The sequence below is a fragment of the Saimiri boliviensis genome, chromosome 13 (genome assembly GCF_048565385.1).
Source record: "Saimiri boliviensis isolate mSaiBol1 chromosome 13, mSaiBol1.pri, whole genome shotgun sequence".
Classification (NCBI taxonomy): domain Eukaryota; kingdom Metazoa; phylum Chordata; class Mammalia; order Primates; family Cebidae; genus Saimiri; species Saimiri boliviensis.
In genome coordinates, this window is record NC_133461.1 from 56540240 (window position 1) to 56564314 (window position 24075).

The 24075-nt window shown below is 39.5% G+C and overlaps 1 protein-coding gene across 3 annotated transcripts in view; it reads left to right on the forward strand.

Annotated features, from left to right (window-relative positions):
* The first annotated feature begins 1277 nt into the window (after positions 1–1277).
* LOC101051787 (rho-associated protein kinase 1) overlaps positions 1278–24075 on the forward strand; it is a 167831-nt gene continuing 145033 nt past the window's right edge. For 2 of the 3 annotated variants that reach the window (XM_003924789.4, XM_010335516.3), the window contains exon 1: positions 1278–1400. In XM_003924789.4, the coding sequence (XP_003924838.1) occupies positions 1308–1400 (93 nt within the window). In that variant the 5' untranslated portion in view covers positions 1278–1307. The remainder of the gene's footprint in view (positions 1401–24075) is intronic. The other variant, XM_074383705.1, reaches the window with a different exon arrangement.

Genomic DNA, 24075 nt, shown 5'->3' on the forward strand with positions numbered 1-24075 from the left:
TGCCGATGGAAAGGCATCTTGTCTAAAAAATAACCTACCTTCCATCCTAACAGTAACAAGGAGAACAAGCACTCTTTCCTCATCAGAAGTCTCTGAACTGGCTGCAACCCAGAGGAAACAGAGTTGGGGCAGCTGCCGGGACAGCGACCAGAAGCAGCCAGAGCTCCGCCTCGGTCCAGACCTCCAAGGCCGCTCTACAGCCGCGCAGCCCAACAGGACTAGGACCGTGAGGGCCGCTGCTGACGCCCCGTCGGCTCCACCCAGCGGTCCGCCTTCTCCGGCGATCAGCCTGCAAGATCCCGCCCACCTCACCGCCCCGCCCCGCCCTGCGGAGGCGACAGCGTGCGCGCGCGCGCGGGGTCCCGGCTGGTTCCCCGTCCGAGCGTCCGCGCCCCGCATGCGCAGTGTGCGCCGGCGGTCTCCGTTTGTTTGAACAGGAAGGCGGACATATTAGTCCCTCTCGGCCCCCCTCGCCCCACCCCCCCCAGGCATTCGCCGCCGCGACTCGCCCTTTCCCCTGCTAGGACCGCAGCCCCTCCCAGGAGCTCCCCCATCAGCAGCCGCCGGGACCCAACTATCGTCTTCCTCTTCGCCCGCTCTGCAGTCTTTCCTCTGCTAAGTCTCCATCGGGCATCGACCTCGCCCTGCCCCACCGGACACCATAGCAGCAGCCCCAGCAGCGACGGGACAAAATGGGAGAGTGAGGCTGTCCCGCGGGGACCAGCTCGTGGCCGAGACTGATCGGTGCGTCGGGCCGCGCCGAGCAGAGCCGGGGATGCGGGGCTAGACAGTCTGCAGCGCCTCTGAGCGGAGCGGGCCCGGCCCGTGGCCCGAGCGGCGGCCGCAGCTGGCACAGCTCCTCACCCGCCCTTCGCTTTCGCCTTTCCTCTTCTCTCTGCCTTGTTGCCCCGAGGGAGTCTCCACCCTGCTTCTCTTCTCTCGTCGCTCCTGCCCATCTCGGGACGGGGACCCCTCCATGGCGACGGCGGCCGGGGCCCGCTAGGCTGAAGCACCTCGCCGGAGCGACGAGGCTGGTGGCGACGGCGCTGTCGGCTGTCGTGAGGGGCGGCCGGGTGGGATGCGACTTTGGGCGTCCGAGCGGCTGTGGGTCGCTGTTGCCCCCGGCCGGGGGTCTGGAGAGCGGAGGTCCCCTCAGTGAGGGGAAGAAGGGGGAACCGGGCGCACCTGGTGACCCTGAGGTTCCGGCTCCTCCACCCCGCGGCTGCGAACCCACCGCGGAGGAAGTTGGTTGAAATTGCTTTCCGCTGCTGGTGCTGGTACGAGGGCATTGTCACAGCTGTAGCAACATGTCGACTGGGGACAGTTTTGAAACTCGATTTGAAAAAATCGACAACCTGCTGCGGGATCCCAAATCGGAAGTGAATTCGGATTGTTTGCTGGTGAGTAGTGCTGCTCTCTTGCTAGTCTGGGGTTTTGCATGTCTTGTCTTCCTCTTGCGTTAGTCGGGTTAGCTGCAAAAGAAAGTCTCAGGTGTGCATAATCGTCTTGGAAAACGCTAGATTTCTGTTTCCTGAAGAATCTTGGAGTACCATTAAGATCTCACGGCGTGGTCCTGTTTACCATTTGACTGTCTCTGTACTAACTACTCTCGGAACTTTTAATTCTGATCCAGTTCATCAGTACACGAAAGATACAAACTGCTATTGCAGGTATCCTATAAAGTTATCACGTCAGTTACTGCTACGTACATAGTTTGTTGAATGGCGATCGTAGTAATAATCTTTCTGATTTGTTTGACAGTCAAATCGGAAAGTCTACTTTGCGTTTTTTCTTTTCTTTTCTTTCTTTCTTTTTTTTTTCTTTTTTCTTTTTTTTTTTTTTTTTGCGATTTAGCTCCTAGGGGTTTAGTTTTTAGCGTTGAAAGTGACAACGGAGAATTGATATGAGGAAGTGATTTTTGAGCCAAAATTTCATAAGTGATTGGAGTTTGAAGGAACTTTTTGCTGAATTATTGTAAAAACCCAATATAATTGATCATAGGTCATTGAAATGTTAACTTTTTTTATGATTTGGTTACAAAAGTACCATACAGTCTTTTTGGTTGTGTGGCACTTAACATTGCCACTTTTAAAACATTCTAAAGAGGGTTTTATGACATGAAAAACCAAAATCCCATTTTAAAAATAGTACAGTAGTTGATAACATGCACAGTTATCTGTGAAGTAATTGGAATTCTTAGGTCTGATACATTTCTTCTGTAAACGAGTTTCTGAACTAAGGGTTATATAATATTTCTCTTTTAGTCCAAACAAAACAACGTAATCTCTAAAATAAGGTTTCAGGGAGTATGTAGATGGACAGGATTTCACAGAGTCTCTGATGAAATAATGTTAGATATGTACGATTTTGGGAATTAAGATTAAGGAAACAGTACAATTCAAAGAAATAATTCAATTCAAAAATCCCATCTTGAATCAAAGAAAAATTAATGTAGATTGTTTAAAATTAATGTCCATTTTAGTTATTCTAAATTTCTGTTTATATTTTTCCACATGTATGGGTTTTACAAGAAGCTTCCCAAAGCTTTCAGAATTGTTCTACGCATCCCTGACCAGAAAATAAGAATATTGTGGGTTGTTTGAAATGTCTCAACACGTTATGGATGCTTTTTATATTGAGAAATACTAAAGAAGGTTGATAATAAATTTTAAAACATTTTATTAAATGAGACAAGTGGAAGGGATTAGAATACATCTTTCTAGTAAGGATTTCTGTAACTTCTAAGAAGTCTGATTTTTCTTTTAATATTTATCCAGTTTTCATATATCTTTGATTTTATTTTGCTTTTCGATCTCATTATTACATAAGGTGGTGTTACAGGGAGGGTTTGGTAGCTTTCTTTTTTTTAAAATCATCTTCACTTGTTGTGGAGACCTTTATTAAGATGTGGAGGATACAAGGAAATATGTCATGGACTCTTGCCTTGAGAGTCCAATCTTTTTAGGAAGACAAGACCTTATCCCACATGTATACATAGAAACAAAGCCAAACACTTCACAGATTGAGAAAACGTGATAAATTCCAGATGATTGTTTAGATAATGATGCTCTTGGAAATTGAGAAGTCACTGTGAGTTGAGAGAGCTAAAGTGAGTTGATGGATAGATAGGATTTAGATAGAGGGTATTCAAGAGGAGTGGAGGATATACAGGGTGGAGACATGACTGGCTATGACATGTTTGGGGAAACAAGGAAAATAAGGTTGGAAGGAACGATTAGGATTAGATTGTGGAGGATTTGATTGGTAAGCTAAGGATTTTGGACTGCCTTTACTATGTTGTGGCTATTAAATATTTATAAATAAGAAAGTGCTAGGATGAATGAAGGAGATGAATCTAGTTGCGTGCAAGATGGGTTAGCATGGGAAACGACTGGAGAAACGATGAGATTGGACAGTTTTAAAAAAACTATTATTGTAATAGTCCAGAAATTATTGAAGCCCAAAACTGGGGCATGAGAATGAGAAAGGAAGAATTAATGGAACTTTATTGGTAGGGTTGGGGAAAAGAAGGGGAACCAAAGAGAGAGGCAGTAGTCAGATGACTAGAAAGGTTGAGTGGATTATAGGGAGAATGGTAAAAATAGCAAAGTCAGGTTTGGAAATTGCTTGGGAAGAATAGGCCCACAGATAAATTCAGTTTTAGATTTGTTGTGTTTGAAGGGATAGTGGAGCAATCATGAGAAAATGACGTGTAGAGGCTGGAGATAGGGAACTGAGCTCATGATTACAGATAATGATTTGGAAGTCATTTGCACAAAGGTGCAAGATGATGTAATGATAAAGGGAGAATCAGTGGAGAGAAAACTGAGGGTTAAAGATGAAAGTTGAACAAAGAGGAACAGTGGAAGAAATAAGGCCTCCAGAGTTAGGACAGCCAGGTGTCATGGAGCCCAACACTTCTAAAACAACATTTTGAAAAAGAGAATAGTCAATAGACAGATCTGGTTATTTTTTTTCCCTTTGAAATCTTACATCTTGTCCCCTTTTTTCTGTTTAGTCCCACAGCTGTTTATTGAAATTTGTTACTGAAATTTTATTACCCTATCAATCTGAACTTGGTAAGGACTGAATTTTTCTTTTTTCTTTTTCTTTTCTGAGACAGAATCTCACTCTGTCGCCCAGGCTGGAGTGCAGAGGCTCACTGCAACCTCCGCCTTCCAGGTTCAAGTGATTCTTCTTCCTCAGCCTTCCAAGTAGTTGGGATTACAGGCGTGCACCACCATGCCTGGCTAAGTTTTGTATTTTTAGTAGAGACAGGGTTTTACCATGTTGGCCAGGCTGGTCTTGAACTCCTGACCTCAAGTAATCCGCCTGCCTGGGCCTCCCAAAGTGCTGGGATTATAGGAGTGAGCCACTGTTCTGGCCCAAAACTGGAAAAATCATTTTTTCAGTTTTGTAGTATATAGCCTGAATTTTCTTTGCACGATATTTTATATTTAACATTGAGCATTCATTCATTCATTCTGTCATTCAGAGTGACCTCTCAGGTGACTTCAGCTTTTTCAGTGAGTCTGTTCTTGTTCTCCTCTATCTGGACTTTGGACCTCTCATATATTATAGGAACAATATTCCTTTTACATTGGTTGCCTTTCTCTATTATTTTGACTTTTGTTGATTTGTTTAACTGATGCTTATGTGTTATGTGCCATGTGCAATCCTTTAGTTCTAGGTTTTTTTAAATAATCTCAAAAATAAGGTTTTCAAATTATATTTCTTCTCTACTTCCTCTACTAGATTCATGCTTAGAAGTGGAAGCTTACAAATCTTTTGGTTTCAGAAGTTATCTGGTATATGTCTTTTTAAACTACCTTACCCACAAAACAGCTTTTTTGTTGAGACACTAATGATGACTAGCATCCGTAATCTGAAATTTGAAGTGCTGAAAATCTGAAACTTTTTGAGTGCTGACATGATGCCACAAATGGAAAATTCCACACCTGACCTTGTGCCATGGGTTGCAGTGCAAACGTAGTCAAAACTTTGTTTCATGCACAAAATCATTAAAATATTGCATAAAATGACCTTCGGGTTGTGTGTATGAGGTATATATGAAATGTAAATAAATTTCTTATTTAGACTTGGTCCCCCCCCCCATCCTCAGGGTATCTTTTGTATATGGAAATATTTTAAAATGAAAAAGTCTACAATTTGAAACACTTCTAGTCCCAAGTATTTCAAACAAGGGATACTCAGCCTGCAGTGGTTTAAAATAATATAGCTGGAAGGACCCTGATAAGTGACTATCCAACCTTTTCTTGAACATCTATAATTTTTTCAAGAACTAAGTAAGTTCATTTTTCATATTGTATATAAATGCTAAACTAGTCTGAAAATACTAAGATATATTATGATAACCATTCACTTGTTTCCTAGAGCATTCAAGTTATTCAACTTCGGTTTTCTGTAAGTCAGATTCTTTCCAGTGTCCTAATGGTTGTCTTTCTTACTGTCCATGTTACAGTTTATAAAGATTATTGGGAGCTTCTTCTCTTTTCCTGACTTCCTTATCTTAGAATTATTTTGTCTAGTGCCTGTAATAATTTCTCAGTAATTTTGAGTATCTTTGAAAACAGAGTAAGGGATAGAGTTTAGTTAAGTCTGTTGAATCTTTGCAGAGGAAAAGATGCTTATGACTTGTAAATTAAAAAGGAAAAAAGCCGAGTGCTGGCTCATGCCTATAATCCCTATAATCCCAGCACCTTTGGAGGCCAAGGCAGGCAAATAGCTTGAGCCCAGGAGTTTGAGAGCAGCCTGAGCAACATGGTGAAAGCCCGTTTCTACCAAAATTCAAAAAATTAGCCAGGCATAATGGCATGCACCTCTGGCATCAGCTACTAGAAGGCTAAAGCCGGATAATTGCTTGAGTCCATGGGGGGACGGGGGTTGCAGTGAGCTGAGATTGTGCCACTGTATTCCAGCCTGGGCAACACAGTGAGAACTCGTTTCAAAAAAAAGGAAAAACAAAAATGGTTGGGAGGGTTGTGGATACATTTGTTGTGAAGTTTGACATACCTTTGATGAAAATACAGCTATCTTGGTTGTCGCATATTTATGAGCACACTGCTTCACAATGCCAGTTAAGAACCTGACCTTTCCGTTTTTCTTCTAGCTGGTGGAGGTGTAGCAACCGGTGAGTGGAGGAGGTGGAAGGAAACTCATGATTGAGTTCTAACACTGTGCTGTTCCCTTTGTACATGTTTGTCACTACTATTTCTCGTTAGGCAGTTTTTCAGAACGTGGAAGATAAATGTGAATAAATGTAAATGAAATTTCTGTTGTTAATCTTTGAGTTTTTCTTTCTTTAAATTCTCTTCCTGGACTCTCTTGACCTAGTGGTTTCCCATCTTGTCATTCTTTTTTTCTTTGCCTCAGTCTTTGGCCTATAATACTTATCTTTCATTCTACTACCTTGGAGAATTCATCCATTCTTACAGCTTCATTTACTATCATCTTCATTTATATTTACTAACAGCTTTGTTTACTATCAATTTCATTTAAGTATAACATCTTCATTTACTTCATTTACTATGCACATGATACCGAAATCTTTATTTTTAGTCTTTTGTTTCAAATTCTAAATATCTGACTGCCTTGTAAACATCTCTACTTGGATGTCATGTTAATCTCAAATCCCTCATATGCCAAAACAAGCTTCTTCCCGTAAACTTAGCTGTTTGGTCATTAATTGCATTATTGTCCCTGTCATTAAACTGGAATTTTTGTTGTAAACTTTTTGACAGTATAGTCTACACAGTGGGTTATTACAGCAGATTTTGGGTAGCATTTTAGAATCTAGATTATTGCTGTCTAATCCCCTGTATGCCTTGCCAGTTGAATTCATCAGATTTGGGGATATATTACTCTTGGAATGAAAAGACCCGAGGTCATTAAATCTTTGAGCCTTGAAGTTGTATCTCTGCCAGTGTTCCTAATTTGTGGATTAATAGGTGTTATTAGTATCAATTGCATATCTGGTTAGTTTGGACCAGACCTTTTGGATGTTAGTGTGTTGAAGGAACTTTTTTTACAAAAAAAACCAGGTTACTCCCCTAATTTATTTTTATTCATTCAGCAAATCTTTGTATAGGGTCTAAATTTGGATTGAAATCTAGGCTCTGCCACGTTTTTGCTGAAATATCTTAGGGAGTTATTTTAACTTCACAATCTTGTTTCATCTTCAGAAAAATAGAGGATAAAAGTATTAGATGTTGTAAGAATTGAATAATATAGTCAAAGCAACTGTCACAGCATTTGGTATTTAGTAAGCATTTGTAATATTGTCATATTTATAATATTCCTGTTATATACTAGTCAGTGTGTGTAGTCTAGAAGTTGATATTTATTGTCTTTTCTAAGTGCAGAGTAATTTATCTGGCATCTCAAGCTGCTCATAAATTCATAATCTAGTTGTGTATTATTGATGCGTAAGCCAGTTATAACTGAAAATGGAGACATTTATTCTCCATTGCAATCAGTGTAAGATTGTCAACCATCTTTGGTAAGTGCTATTTTTGGAACTAGTTCCTAAATGATTTTTAATTTTATATTTGGCATTTTTGAATTTTTGACTTATGTTCATAACTGTGGGGGTTTGTACTTTTTGAACAGAGGAAGTGGTAATTTTTCATTTGTGTATCTATTAAAATGTTAACATATAGTTTACTTCTCTAGTATACTTGCCCTCTCTGTTTGGAATTATGAAATATAGAGTATATTTTTATTACAGTTCCTAATTAGATAGATTCAATAAATGGGGAGGATCTTTTGGAGACTATTTATTCGTTTAGTCATGATTTATAACATGGTATCTACTTTGTGCCAAGGGTTTAGTTGGATATAAAAGGCAATTGGGAACTAATTTATGGAGATTGAGTTGTTATCTTGTTCTCTTTCTGTGTGTATCTTTTATACTTTCAGTAGTGCTCTGTAAATAGGCTCTCTCGCACTACAAGCACCCTGTGGGTGTGTAGAGAAGTGGCTCAGAGTAACAGCTGAGATATGAATTGGGTCATTCATTAATCTTTTGAGTGAGAAGTGTTTTTAATTCAGAAGAAGGAACTACATATAAAATTTTATATTGAACAAAGAGTAAATTCTCAGTTTTAGATTAGACTTTGGATAACTTTACAGTAGTTTCACTACATGGTTATAAGTTTTGGTATTATGGCTATATGGTGAAAACTACAGATTCTTTTATGATAATTGATAGAAAAACCCACTTATCAGGAGAAAATGTATGGAGTTCTATTGCTGAAGATAATCCAATAGCTCCACTTCTCCATTCTCATCCTCCCAAAAAAGGGGATATATCCATTCAGTTTAAGTCCACAGTGTAGCTGTTGGATACCACATACATGTGTTCAAGAAGATGAACAGATAGTACTGCAATTCACAAAGGAAAGTATTCTTTTTTTTTTTTTTTTTTTTTTTTTTTTTTTTTTTTTTTGAGACAGAGTTTCGCTCTTGTTACCCAGGCTAGAGTGCTATGGCGCGATCTCGGCTCACCGCAACCTCCGCCTCCTGGGTTCAGGCAATTCTCCTGCCTCAGCCTCCTGAGTAGCTGGGATTACAGGCACGTGCTACTATGCCCAGCTAATTTTTTTTTTTTTTTTTGTATTTTTAGTAGAGATGGGGTTTCACCATGTTGACCAGGATGGTCTCGATCTCTTGACCTCGTGATCCACCCGCCTCGGCCTCCCAAAGTGCTGGGATTACAGGCTTGAGCCACCGCGCCCGGCCTGAAAGTATTCTTAAAAATAAGCCATTCGTGTGGTGTTATGAAAAGACACTGGACTGAAAATTCAGAGAATAGTCTTGTTTTGCTGTTAACTCTCTGTGTGACAGAGTACATCATTTTTCTTATCTAGACTTCAGTTTCCCTATTTGTAGAACAAAGAGTTGGACCAGGTAGTTGCTGATGTCCTTTGTGTCTCTGAAAATTCTATGAGAGGCCTGACATGGTGGCTCTCACCTGTAATCCGAGCACTTTTGGAGGCCAAGGTGCAAGTATCCCTTGAGCCCACGTGTTTGAGACCAGCCTGGGCAACATAGAGAGACCTTGGCTCTACAAAAAAATAAAAAAATTACCTGGGTGTTGTGGCTTCCCCTGTAGTCTAGGCTGTTTGAGAGGTTGAGGTAGGAAGATCGTTTGAGCCCAGGAGGTTGAGGCTGCAGTGAGTCATATTGGTGCCAGTGTACTGTGGCCTGGTTGTCAAAGTGAGAGTCTGTCTCAAAAAATAAAAAAAATTTTAAAAAATAAAAATTCTATGAGACTTTGTTTATTATATTTCAATTAAAACTTAAAAATTGTAATTGATTTATTATTTAAGAAATAAAGCTTAAACAGTTAAATGTTGTTATGGTAGAAATGTAAGATTGTCAACCATCTTTGGTAAGTGCTGTTTTTAGAACTGGTTCCTCAATTAATTTTAATTGTTATATTTGACATTAGTTTTTGAATTTGTGATTTATGTTCATAAGTGTAGGGGTTTGTACTTTTTGAACAGAAGAAGTGGTAATTTTTCATTTGTATATCTATTAAAATGTAAACATACAGTTTTTTTCTCTAATATACTTGCCCCCCTGTTTGAGATTATGAAATATAGAGTATATTTTTATTACAGTTCCTAAACAATAGGAAGATGTTTAAATTAATGTCCAGTCTAATGTCTCAGGGAAGCGAGAGGTTGTGTTTTTTTTTTTTTTTTTGAGATGGAGTTTCGCTCTTGTTACCCAGGCTGGAGTGCAATGGCGTGATCTTGGCTCACCACAACACAACCTCCGCCTCTTGGGTTCAGGCAATTCTCCTGCCTCAGCCTCCTGGGTAGCTGGGATTATAGGCATGCGCCACCATGCCCAGCTAATTTTTTTTTTGTATTTTTAGTAGAGACGGGGTTTTACTATGTTGACCAGGTTGGTCTCGATCTCTCGACCTTGTGATCCACCCGCCTTGGCCTCCCAAAGTGCTGGGATTACAGGCTTGAGCCACTGCGCCCGGCCGGTTGTGTTTTATCTTTAAGGCTAAGCCAACCTGTGTTCCTCTTAATTGATCCATACTTCTGATACTACATTTTTGGCAAGAAATTGAAATTTTTCTCAGATTGTCGTCTTGAACTACTTTTTTTTTTTTTTTGAGACAGGGTCTGGTGCTGTCACCCAGGCTGAAGTGCAGTGGCACAGTCTCATCTCACTGCAACCTCTGCCTCCTGAGCTCAAGCCATCCTTCCACTTCAGTCTCTTCAGTAACTGGGACTACAGGTGTGCATCACCATGCCTGGCTAATTTTTTTTTTTTTTTTGTAGAGATGAGGTTTTGCCGTGTTGCCCAGGTTGGTGTTAAGTGAGCCATTCACCTCGGCCTCCCAAAGTGCTAGGATTACAGGCATGAACCATAGGACCCAGCCCTCAAATTAATTTTGAAACAGTGGACTGTAATTAACTTTTTCTTTTTCTCTTTTCTGTTATTCATTAATTCCTTCATTTAACAAATATTTATTTGATGTATGCTGTGTGCTAGGAATTCTGCTATGCAGTGGAACACCATGGTGAATAAAAACAAACATGCCCTACTTTCGTGGAATTTGTAGTCTCAGGAAAAGGATTAATTAAATGTCTGTCACATTAAGATAGGTGTGGAGTAAGGTAAAGGGCAGGTAAGAGATATGATCATGACTTTCCTTTAAGGTTTGATTTACTTGTAGTAAAGCAATTAAGTGTATAGTTTTCAGATATGAGGCTATAGATTGTCTGTATCAGATTCACTTGAGGCATTTAAAAATGGAATCTGGGATCTTGCCTAGACAAACAAAATGACAATTTTTTGAGATGATTCTTAGGATTTACATGAGATATGGATTCTTAGACACTCAAGTTTGAAAACTGTAGTTACAATGGAAATAATGTGAATTTTTGTTTTGTTTGATAATTTTCTAATAAAAAGTTTCAAATGTACACAGAAGTAGGGAAGATAGGATAGTGGACCCCTGTTACGCAGATTTTGCAGTTTTCAAAATGTCATCACATTTTATTAGTCACCCTTTTTTGTACCAAAACATTTTAAAGTAAATTCCATATATTGCCATTTCATCCTTACATACTTCAGTAAGCATCTTTGGAAAAAGTAAATTCCATATATTGCCATTTCATCCTTACATACTTCAGTAAGCATCTTTGGAAAGAAAAAAAAGGACATTTTCTTACATAGCCATAATGGCCATTATCATGCCTAGCAAAATTAAAAGTGCTTTGGTACCATTAATTTCCAGTTTATATTCAGATTTCTCTGATGGTCTAAAACAATGTCTGTTTTACAGTTGCTTTATGAGAATCTGGATCCAAAGTCTAAATGTTCTAAATGTTGCTTTTCTTTGGTTAGGTCCTTTAAAATTCTTTTTTTTTTTTTTTGGAGGTGAAGTTTTGCTCTTGTCGCCCAGGGTGGAGTACGTGGCGCTTTATTGGCTCACAGCAACCTCCACCTCCCGGGTTCAAGCGATTCTCCTGCTTCAGCCTCCTGAGTAGCTGGGATTACCAGTGCCTGCCACCACACCTAGCTAATTTTTATATTTTTGGTAGAGACGGGGTTTCACTATGTTGGCCAGGCTAGTCTCAAACTCCTGACCTCAGGTGGTCCGCCCGCCTCAGCCTCCCAAAGTGCTGGGATTATAGGCATGAGCCACTGTGCCCAGCCAAGAGTCTAATCTCTTCTTAATATAGAGAAGTCTCATCCCCCCAGCTTCTCCAACTCCCATCCCCCAACATGTTGAAGGAACTAGGTCAGTGGTACTATGCAGGACCTTGTTTTACATTCTGGATTTTTCTTTTTGCTTTCCTAATAATGTAATGTAACTTCTTCCTGTAGCTTTCGTATTTCCTATAAAATGATAGTTAGATCTAAAAGCTTGATTTCCTTATTTCAGATTTCTAGCCAAGGGTACTTAATGGATTGTCTGTACTTTCTTTTCCTTTTCCTTTTTTTTTTTGAGGCAGTTTCACTCTTGTTGCTCAGGCTGGAGTGCAATGGTGCAATCTCAACTCACTGCAACCTCCGCCTCCCGTGTTCAAGTGATTCTCCTGCCTCAGCCTCCCAAGTAGCTGGGATTACAGGCATGCGCCACGATGCCCGGCTAATTTTGTATTTTTAGTAGAGACGGGGTTTCTCCATGTTGGTCAGGCTGGTCTTGAACACCTGACCTCAGGTGATCTGCTTGCCTTGGCCTCCCAAAGTGCTGGGATTACAGGCATAAGCCACTGTGCTCTGCTGATTGTCTGTGTTTTCCTTTGCCTCACAAGGAGATGCATAATGTCTGGCTGGCCCTTAGTGATGCTAAGGTTGATCATTCTGTTCAGGTGGCATCAGTCTGTGATAACTTTCTGTAAGAATCCTTCATTAATCTTTCATCTAAAGGTTCCATTCATGCATAATCTTTAGCTGAAATCAGTTATTTCATTAGGAATAGCAAAATAAATGATTTTCTTTTTTCTTTTTTTTTTTGAGATGGAGTTTCACTCTTGTTGCCCAAGCTGGAGTGGTATGGTGCGATCTTGGCTCACCGAAACCTCTGCCCCCTGGGTTCAAGCGATTCTCCTGCTTCAAGTAGCTGGGATTACAGGCACACACCACCATGCCCGGCTAATTTTTTGTATTTTTAGTAGAAACAGAGTTTCACCGTGTTAGCCAGGCTGGTCTCGAACTCCCAACCTCAGGTGATCTGCCCGACTCGGCCTCCTAAAGTTCTGGGACTACAGGTGTGAGCCACAGCGCCTGGCCAATGATTTTCTAATTCTGTTATTCCTTTCACATTTATTAACTGTAATTCTTCTTTTAGGGGTACATTTTTCACATATTAATGTCATCTAAGGCTGTGTGTTTACCATGAAATACAGTTCATGAAATACAGAATGAATGCTTCAATCTTTTCCTTAATTGCCACTTTTTATAGCAAGGTATTTTGGAGACTTATGATAGACATGCCACAAACTGGGTAATTTGAGGGAAGTTTAAGTAAAGGACTGTTTACAAAGGTATAGACAATATTTAAGGAAACCTGTGGGGAATGTACAGTGCTCTACGACTAGTCACAATGAGGAAGGGAATTGCTGTCACCTCTAGGCCGTCAGGAACAAGGGAAGAGGAGAGCAGCTGAGGAGGGTAGTTCCATGAGAGAAAGCTGTCTGACAGGGAGTGTGGTTTCAAGTAAAGAAGAGCTTGTTGAGCAGGCATTAAGGGAGATAGGAATTATTCTCCTCCCTTCCTACATACAGTCTCCTAGGGTCTGCCATTACCTGAAAAGGTAATATGCAAAAGAGCCTGTTGTTATAATCCATATGAGTCACAAACAAGACAGCCAAGGTTTATTTATTTCTCTCTCTTTTTTTTTGTTTTTATTTTTGGCATCATTATGAACATATTTAAAAATATTTTTGGTATGTTTTAGTCAATTTATGTCATCCTTGTTGATACTCAGTTTGTCCTATCTTTGGCTAATGGGGGCTTCTTCAGGATGATACTCATGTTATTTGTATATGACCCTAGTTATCTTTGATAGAGCTTTCTTGTTTTTTTTCCCCCGTCCACTGCAATAAGGTACTCAGTCTCATCTTGTACTTTTCTTGCCTCAGACTTGGAAATCAGCCCTTCCTCCAGGAAACTTTCGTTTTGGTGGGAAATGCTACTCTTTACTACTGGTTGAAATTGTTTCTTGTTTTTGTTCAGTGAATACAGCTATGATATTTCAGTTTGGAAAGCAGAAAAAGTGCTTTCTACTGATTATTTCACCAACTTGACGTCAATTAGGCTCTTTCATTTTAGGTTTTTCTTTTTTTTCCCCCAATACTTAAAAAGTACTTTCTTTCCTTTTTGATTTAATTTTATTTTTTTTTGTGTGTGTGAAACAATTACATGCTTTTTGGTTGGTTTGGGTGTTTTGTTCTTGTTTTTTTGAGACAGTCTTGCTCTGTCGCCCAGGTTGGAGTGCATGGCACCATCTCGGCTCACTGCAACCTCTGTCTCCCAGGTTCAAGCAGTTCTTCTGAGTCAGTCTCCCAAGTAGCTGGGACTACCGGCATGTGCCACCATGTCTGGCTAATTTTTGAATTTTTAGTAGAGGCAGGGTTTTGCCATGTTGGCCAGGCTAGTCTTGAACTCTTGAGCTCAAGTGATCTGCCTGCCTCAGCCTCCCGAAGTGTTGGGATTATAGGCATGAGCCACTGTGCCTAGCCTGTTTTTTTGTTTTTGAGACAGTCTTGCTCTGTCAGCCAGGCTAGAGTGCAGTGGCATGATCATGGTTCATTGCAGCCTCTTCCTCCTGGGCTCAAGCAATTCTCTCATCTCAGTCTCTGGGACTACAGGCATGTGCTACCATGCCTGGCTAATTTTAAAAATGTTTTGTAGAGATAGGGACTCACTGTGTTGCTTAGGCCAAGATCAAACTCCTGGGCTCAAGGGATCCTCCCTCCATAGCCTCCCAAAGTGTTGGGATTACAGGTGTGAGCTATTGTACCTGGCCCATTTATGTGGTTTAAAAGTTAAAACTGTATAAGATATATTCAGAATATTCTTACTTTGATTCATGTCTCTCTACCCTGTTCTTTTCCCTTTACCATTTTTTTAAATTTGACATTTCAGTATTCTTACAAATTTAAGCAAATATATATCCATATACACATATACATAGATATTTGTATATTCATATTTTTACCACTTTCTTGCACAAAAAGTAGCAAACTACATATTGGTGTATGATTTTCCTCATTCCTTTTACAGCTGCATCCTGTACCATTTTGTGGATTTTAACATTGTTTATTCAGTCTCCTATGGATGGACATTTGACTTGTTTATGCTATTAGTAACATTGCTCATAAGTCATTTTATATTTTTACCAATGTATCTTTGAAGTAGATTCTTAAAAGTGAGATTGCTGGGTTGAAGGCACATGCATATATAATTTTGCTCACTGTTAAAATAGTCTCCCTTTCCTAAGAGTTGTGCTATTTTACATTTCCACTAGTCTTATATGGGATTGTTTGTTGTCCTCACCAACAATATGTTGTAAGACTTTTGAATTTTTGTCCGTTTAATAGGTGACAAGTGGTATCTCAGTGTAATTTTAATTTTATTTCTATTCTTTCTACTTTAATTTTATTTTTAATTTCCATTCTTCTCATGAGTAAGGTTGAACATCTTTTCATATTTTAAGGTCATTTGAATTCTGTGAACTGCCCATCCATATTTTTTGTTCATTTTAAATTGCTTTTTTCCTCAGTTTTTAGAAGCTTTTTATATATTAGGGAGGTTAGTTCTTTTTCTATGGTAAAATGCAGATTTTTTTTTTTTTTGCAGTTTTTAATTTTAGGCTTTGCTTCTGCATTTTGTTATTTTGACACACAATTTGTAAATATCTTCAAATTATCAGTCTTTTGTTGCTTCAGAATTTTGAGTCATAGTTAGAAAAGTTTCCCTTATATCCAGATTATAAAGGGATTCATCCCTTTTTTCTCTGATACTTATTATTATTTTTTTTTTTTTCAGTTTTTACTTTGTAATCTACTTGGAATTTGTCATGTATGGTATATTTTGAGATACATCCAATTTTGTCTTTATTTAAATTGCTCTCTGGTTATCTCCACAGCATTTATTTTAAAATGCCTATGTTTATTGGTTGGCAGTACCACTTTCTTCATATGTGTACTTAGGGTTATTTCTAAGTTTTCTGTTCCATTGGTCTCTCTTGCTTGTTCATGTGCTAATACCACACTGTGTCAATTATAAAGGATTTCTAATATCTCTTCAGCTTTTAAAATGTCTAGTAGGACCATCTTCCACCCCTGTTCTCCCATGCACTTACACTGTCACACTGAAGCGCATGGGTTTTTTAGGGATAACTAGCTTCCAACCCTGGCTTTGTTGTTTACTAGCCCTTGATCCTTGGACAGTTTACTAAAGCACTATGATATCCATTTATCCCATATCTGAAATGGGATGATGATACCTACCTTATATTATTTTAAGGACTACATGACACCAGCAGAACTTGTCAGGTACCTGTGAACCTCGTAGATGGTTAATATATACTCCAGTTTCTAAGAATATGGGCATGGTATAGTGAAAGAAAAACTGAACTAGGAATCTAAAGCCCTGATTTCTACCCTTGATTCTGTAAATTGAAAAATTGTGTTGCCTTGGACAGATGATATCCTGTTTTTTGAATCTTGGTTTTATTTAGGAGTATAATGCCAGATTCACTTATCAAAACCATCTCCAAGTTAATTTGTCTTTAAATGAGTTTATTTAAATTCTCAACCTTTTCAAGAGAAATACTTTTATAGATACATGCTTCTATTTGTTCTTCCTTTCTTTTTTTGAGACAGGGTCTCGCTCTGTTATCCACCCTGGAGCACGGTGGCCTCTTCTTGGCTCACTGCAACCTCTGCCTACTGGGTTCAAGTGATTCTCCTGCCTGAGCCTCCTGAGTAGCAGGAATTACAGGCATGTGCCATGACGCCTGGCTTATTTTTGTATTTTTAGTAGACATGGGGTTTCACTGTGTTGGCCAGGCTGATCTTGAACTTCTGACCTCAAGTGACATGCCCGTCTTGGCCTCCCAAACTGCTGGGATTACAGGCATGAGCCACTGCACCTGGTCCTTCTATTTGTTTTTTAAATGATTCCTTGAATTTTATTTTCTGTAACAGAAAGAAAAAGAAAATGTTTCTCTGATTTTTATCATCTATCCTAAAAGTATTTCCTCATCTCATCCTAACTCTATTTCTTCTGCTTATTTCTGATAGGCTCTTAGGGAGGCAGCATGAGTTCTAGAATCAGACTGGGATTTTGACTTCGACCCAGGTCAGCCACTTACTGGCCCTGTGACTTTGGGTAAAGTTTTTAAGGGGAACTCAAACACATCACCTTCAAATAAGATTAATCATAGGCCCTTGTAGAACTCTTAGGAATATTAAATGTGATAATGCATGTAAGTGCTTTACAGAATTCCCAACATTTAGTAGATGTTAGCTGTTTTTATCATCATCGTCATCATTTTATATTCTTATGATTTGTCCTTGGGAAAAACTACTTTTGACCTTAATGGATTATTATCTACCTCCCAGCACTGCAGGCCAGGTTTTTATTTAATTGTGTAATCTTGGACAAGTTACCTAACTTTTTTGAGTCCGAATATATTTAATCTGCAAGATGAGAATCATGATAATATGTCATAAGTTTTAATTAGGATTAAATGAAATAATTTAGAGGTGATACCATAGTTACATACGAGTATTAATAGTTAATTCTTTTCCTTGCTTTACTTTTATAGTATAGGTTTGATGAAGATTTCAGTATAGGCAAAAATACTACATGGGGGGAAAATAGAATGGGATACTTTATTTGAAATGCTCCCTGGATCTGATCTTTACTTTTTGTTACTGCTGCACTACCCAAATCCAAATTTTCAACCCAACATTCTTGGATCTGTGGGACAGCCTAGCAGTTTGCCAATATAATCTATACAACATCTTTTTATTTACTGCTTTTTGTCATGTGGTCTCTGTCTACCTATTTACTTAGTCTTTATTCCCAGCATTTCCCAAAATAGAGTGTGCTCCACTGGATTTTCTTGCTTTCTATAGTATCTCACCTACTCTTTCCTATTTTTGCTGTAGTATTTCCAGGACCTACCTTTCTCTCCCTTTGAGTTCTCCTCCATATCCTCCTCACCAATTTTCTCATCTTTATAATCTGACATAAATCACAACTGTGTTAAACTGTTTTCTTTTTTGAGCTCCTGTAGTCTCATGAAATTCAGAAATTGATCATAGCTGTCTTGTATAGGGCTATCTTGTTTGTTAATCTTACCTAACGAGAATTCCTTGAGGGCTAAGCATAATAATTTTAGACATCAGTGTTCAGTAGTACTTACTGATTGTTGTGAATGATGATCTCTCCTATCCCCATTCTCTTGTTCTTTACCTTTCTTTCTCTGAATTAGTTAGGACTCGTTCAGTTTTAAGTGATAGAACCCAACATGAATATTTGTAGACAGGCCAGGCATGGTGGCTCATGCCTGTAATCCTAGCACTTTGGGAGGCCAAGGCTGGTGGATCACCTGAGGTCAGGAGTTCAAGAACAGCCTGGCCAACATGGTGAAACCCTGTCTCTAATAAAAATACAAAATTTGGCTGGGAGTGGTGGCAGGTGCCCATAATCCCAGCTACTCAGGAGGCCGAGGCAGGGGAATTGCTTGAACCCGGGCGGGGGGTGGAGGTTGCACTGAACAAATATAGTGCCACTGCACTCCAGCCTGTGTGACAGAGTGAGACTCAGTCTCAAAAAGAATATTCGCAGACAAAAAAAAATTTTTTTTAATGCTTTATTTTAAATTTTTATGGGAACATAGTAGGTGTATGTATTTATGGGGTACATGTGATGTTTTGATACAGGCATACAATGTATAACGGTCACATTAGAGTAAATGGAGTATCCATCACCTACAACACTTAGCATTTCTTTGTGTTTGAATGTTTTGATTCAATTAGTTATTTTATTTAGTTTTTAGTTTTTAGTTTTTGTGGTTACATAATGTATATATTTATGGGATACATGAGATGTTTGATAGAGGCATGCCATGTGTAATGACATCATGGAAAATGGGGTATCCATCCTCTCAAGCATTTATTTTTTATGTTACAATCCAATTATTTTCCATTAATTATTTTAAATATACAATTAAATTATTATTGACTATAGTTAGCCTGTTGTGCTATCAAGTACTTGATCTTACTCATTTTTTCTAGCTAGTTTTTTTTAAACCCAATAACTATATCCCCATCCTCTACTCCCCTTTTATCCTCCCTATCTCCATCTTCGTGAGTTCAATTGTTTTGATTTTTAGATCCCACAAATAAATGGGAACATGTGAGATATCTTTCTGTGTCTGGTTTATTTCTCTTAACCTAATGACTTTGAGTTCTATCTATGTTGTGCAAATGATAGGATTTTATTCTTTTTTATGGCTGAATAATATCCCATTGTGTATATGTACCACATTTTCTTTATCCATTCATCATGGACACTTAGGTTGCTTCCAAATGTTCGGTGTTGTGAACAGTGCTGTGATAAACATGGGAGTGCAGATATCTCTTCACTATACTGATTTCTTGTACCTAGGTGTACATACTCAAGTGGGATTGTTGGATCCTTTGGTAGTTCTATTAGTTTTTTGAAGAACCTCCATACTGTTCTCCATAGTGGTTGTACTAATTTACATTCCTGTTAACATTTTAAAAGCCATTTTAACTGGGGTGAAATGATATCACATTGTAGTTTTGATTTGCATTTCTCTGATGATCAGTGATGCTGAGTACCTTTTCATATACTCATTCACCATTTGTATGTCTTTTTTTTTTTTGAGACAGGATCTCATTTTGTTGCCCATGCTGGAGTACAGTGGTGTGGTCATGGCTTACTGCAGCCTCGACCTCCGTGGCTCAAATGATCTCACCTCAGCCGAGTAGCTGGGACTATAGGTGTGTGCCACCATGCCCGGCTAATTTTTGTATTTTTATTTTTGTAGAGATAGGGTTTTGCCATTTGGCCAGGCTGGTCTCAAACTCCTGGGCTTAAGGGATCCGGCTCCCAAAGTGCTGGGATTTTAGGCATGATGAATGTCTTCTTTGGAGAAATGTTTATTCACATCCTTTGTCCATTTAAAAATTGGATTATTTTTCTTCTAAGTTGTTTGAGCTCCTTATATATTCTAGTTAAGAATCCCTTGTTTGCACATATTTTCTCCCCTTCTTTGGGTTGCCTCCTCACTTTGTTGATTGTTTAAAAAAGAATTTTGGATTCAGGAAAACCTAGTCTCATTAAAGGTAGAGAATCAGTTGAACTTGATTAAAAACCAGAACTTGTGCTTAAATGCAAGCAAGGCTCATTCTCTGTGTTCTCTTATATATTTTTTGTGTTGGTGTCATTCTCTCAGGTTGTAGACTGATTTTAGTCACATGTGGAAAATATGGCTGCCTAGAGCACTGGAACTTTTTTTTTTTTTTGAGATGGAGTTTAGCTCTTGTTACCCAGGCTGGAGTGCAATGGCGCAATCTTGGCTCACCGCAACCTCCGCCTCCTGAGTTCAAGCAATTCTCCTGCCTCAGCCTCCTGAGTAGCTGGGATTACAGGCACGCACCACCATGCTCAGCTAATTTTTTGTATTTTTAGTAGAGACGGGGTTTCACCATGTTGACCAGGATGGTCTCGATCTCTCGACCTCGTGATCCACCTGCCTTGGCCTCCCAAAGTGCTGGGATTACAGTCTTGAGCCACCGCGCCCGGCCGAGCACTGGAACTTTATATCTAACAGCTTCAACCTTGACCACTGACTTCAGATCTTTGAGTCTAAGTATAGAGCTCTGAAGGTAAAGATTCATTAGTTGCATTTAGATCAGGCACCTACTCCTTGACTAACTGTGATAAGGCCGGTAGGGTCACAGGAGAACTATGAGAAGGTGGAGGCAGTTCACAGGAAAATGAGGGCAGTAGGGCAGGGCAGACAGTGCCATAGATGTACATTGTGCTATTCCTTTTTTCCTCTTTGCCCTTAGAGAAGTCATATATACTCTCCTAAAGTACAATTTTCTCAATCTATAAAATGGAATTAACAATAATTTACTTCATAGGGTACCGATGAGGACTAAATGAGGTAATTTAGAAAGCAGCATTTGAAATTTCACAAAAACAATAGAGTAACCTGATGATAAGTGGCTGTACCTTGGTCCCTTTCACCAACATGCTCTGTACTTATTTGGCCTGGCCCCAAAGGTTTTGCAAATGATGTGACTGGCAGCTGGTTTTCCAGATCTGTTTTTTTGGTATTGTCTACCTGAGAACTTGTGGTTATAGATGTGCCAGTAGCTTCCAAGACTGTTTGTTCAGGTACAGTGGAAAAGTCTTTTCTTCTTACCTGGAAATAGAATCTCTAATTGATCTGACCAATTTAGATTATGTACCCATATCTGAATCAATCTCAGTCAAAAGAATGGTATGCTGATGAGCATAGGTCTGCATCATGTGCTTCAGTCTTAGAACTGGGGAAGAGCCAGCTTATACCAAGATATATTACAGTTGCATGAAGCGGTGGGGGGGGGAATTGGAGTTCATTTACCATTATTAAATTATCTGACATTAAAATGTTTTGCCAAACTTCATCTTAAGACCATCAACTGAGATAACATTTGGTCCTTTAAGGGAGGGATACCTGTGTGCTTCGTTGTCTTGATGCTGTGTCTTTGGATGACATAATAAGGATTCCCAACTACCTGTTTATGGATCCAACCACATTAGAACCAAATACAGGTTTTTACGATTCATCACAGCTCCACCATATGAGAATTGAAGAAAAAGTCTTGCCTCCCATTTGATAACTTCTTTTCTCTTTTAAAAAATACCAAGCTGTGCCGGGCGCGGTGGCTCAAGCCTGTAATCCCAGCACTTTGGGAGGCCGAGGCGGGTGGATCACAAGGTCGAGAGATCGAGACCATCCTGGTCAACATGGTGAAACCCCGTCTCTACTAAAAATACAAAAAAATTAGCTGGGCATGGTGGCACGTGCCTGTAATCCCAGCTACTCAGGAGGCTGAGGCAGGAGAATTGCCTGAGCCCAGGAGGCGGAGGTTGCGGTGAGCCGAGGTCGCGCCATTGCACTCCAGCCTGGGTAACAAGAGCGAAACTCCGTCTCAAAAAAAAAAAAAAAAATACCAAGCTGTATGAAGAGGATGAGCATTTTTTTGCTAAAAAAACAAAAACAAAACCAAAATGCTGTTTTTTTGTTGTTGTTGTTTGTTTTTTTAAGATGAGTCTTGCTCTGTAACCCAGGCTGGAGTGCAATGGCGCAACCTTGGCTCACTGCCACCTCCACCTCCATGGTCCCGATTTAAGCAATTCTCCTACCTCAGCTTTCCAAGTAGCTGGGATTAGAAGCATGAGTCACCATGTCCAGCTAATTTTTATATTTTTTGGTAGAGATGGGGTTTCACCGTGTTGGTTAGTCTGGTCTTGTACTCCTGACCTTGTGATCTGCCTGCCTCAGCCTCCCAAAGTGCTGGAATTACAGGCTTGAGCCACTGTGCCCGGTTTTTGTTTTTGTTTTTCTTTTTTTTTAAGATGAGGTCTTGCCCTGTCGCCTAGGCTGGAGTGCCATGGTGTGATCACGCCTTACTGTGGCCTCGACCTCCCAGGCTGAAGCAATCTTCCTACCTCAGCTGGGACTACAGACCTGTGCCTCCACAGCTGGCTAATTTTTTTCAATTTTAGTAGAGATGAAGTCTTACCATGTTACTCAGGATGGTCTTGAACTTCTGGGCTCAAGCAGTCCTCCCACCTTGGCTTTCTAAAGTGCTGGGATTACAGGCAGTACCTGGTTGGTTTTTGTTTGGTTTGGTTTGGTTGATCTGATTTTTTTTGTTTTTTGTTTTGTTTGTTTTTCTGAGACGGAGTCTCACTCTGTCGCCAGGCTGGGGTGCAGTGGCACAGTCTTGGCTCACTGCAGCCTCTGCCTCAAGTGATCCTCCTGCCTCAGCCTCCCGAGTAGCTGGGACTGCAGGCACACACCATCCCACCCAGCTAAGTTTTTGTGTTTTTAGTAGAGACGAGGTTTCACCACGTTGGCTGGGATTGTCTTACTGACTGTTCTGTCACTGGTTCTTGGAGCCCTGCGTGGCACATTATAAGTTTTCAATAAACATTTATTTTTTGTTGTTGAATTTCTAGAAAAATATCTTTTGCTTGTTTGTTTCTGTGACAAAGCCAAAGATGATTGACATCATGTTAGGAAATAGGATAGAATTGATAATTTGTTTAAATGTAAACTGTACCTATCTGGGGGATAACCTTTTAAAACTACAGGAGGTCTGTATGAAGATACAGATATTCTGCTCCCCACCTCAATACCTCTTGTATTTTGGATGAAGGACCAAAAGCCAATAATGTGTTGTGGGGTGTGTGTGTGTGTGTGTGTGTGTGTGTGTGTGTGTGTCTTGTTTTGTTTTGATACAGGGTCTCAAAAATAAAGGGAATCACTTTATTTGGCTCCTGTATGCAGTGATGTGATTATGATTCACTATAGTCTCAACCTCATGGGCTCAAGTGATTTTCCTACTTCAGCCTCCTGAATAGCTGAGACTACAGGCATGCTAATTTTACCTAATTTTTAAATTTTTTAATAGAGGCAGGGTCCCACTACGTTGCCCAGGCTGGTCTTAAACTATTAGGTTCAAGGGATCCTCCTGTCTTGGCCTCACAAAGTGCTGGGGTTATAGATGTGATAAAATATGTCAACATTTGGCTTCATAATTCAGGGAACCAGTATTTTCTAAGTGATCAATCAGTGCATGAAGTTATAAAATCATCCACGAATAAAAGATTCATTCAAAGTATAAGATAGACCAATAAATTTTACTATTGCGAACTGGTATAAAAAGTTCTGAAACCACTGATACGATTTCAGATTCCACAATGACACTAATCTTTAAGAAACACTTGTCAAGTTTGATGTAGTAGCAAAGAATTTCCAGTTTTCTGCAAAGGCTGTTAAGATACTCTTCCGTTTTCCAACTACAGACAATTTCAGACTTAACACTGGTTTACTTTTTGATTTTTCCACTTTACAATGGTATGTGTAAAAGCTATATGTACGTATATGTAAAAGCTATATTTCCACTTTACGATGGTATGTGTAAAAGTTCAGTAGAAACTGTACTTTGATTACCCATACAACCTTTCACTTTCACTTTCAGTACAGTATTCCATAAATTACATGAGACATTAGACACTTTCTTATAAAATAGGCTTTGTGTTAGATGTTTTGCACAACTGTAGGCTGATATAAGTGTTCTGAGCACGTTTAGGGTAGGCTACTCTAAGCTATGATGTTAGCAGATTAGATGTATTAAATGCATTTTCAGCCTGTGATATTTTCAGTGTATAAGTGGTTTATTAGGAAGTAACCCCCACCCGTCATAAGTCTAGGAGCATCTGTACATATCTGTGTGAAGTTAGATTTTCACG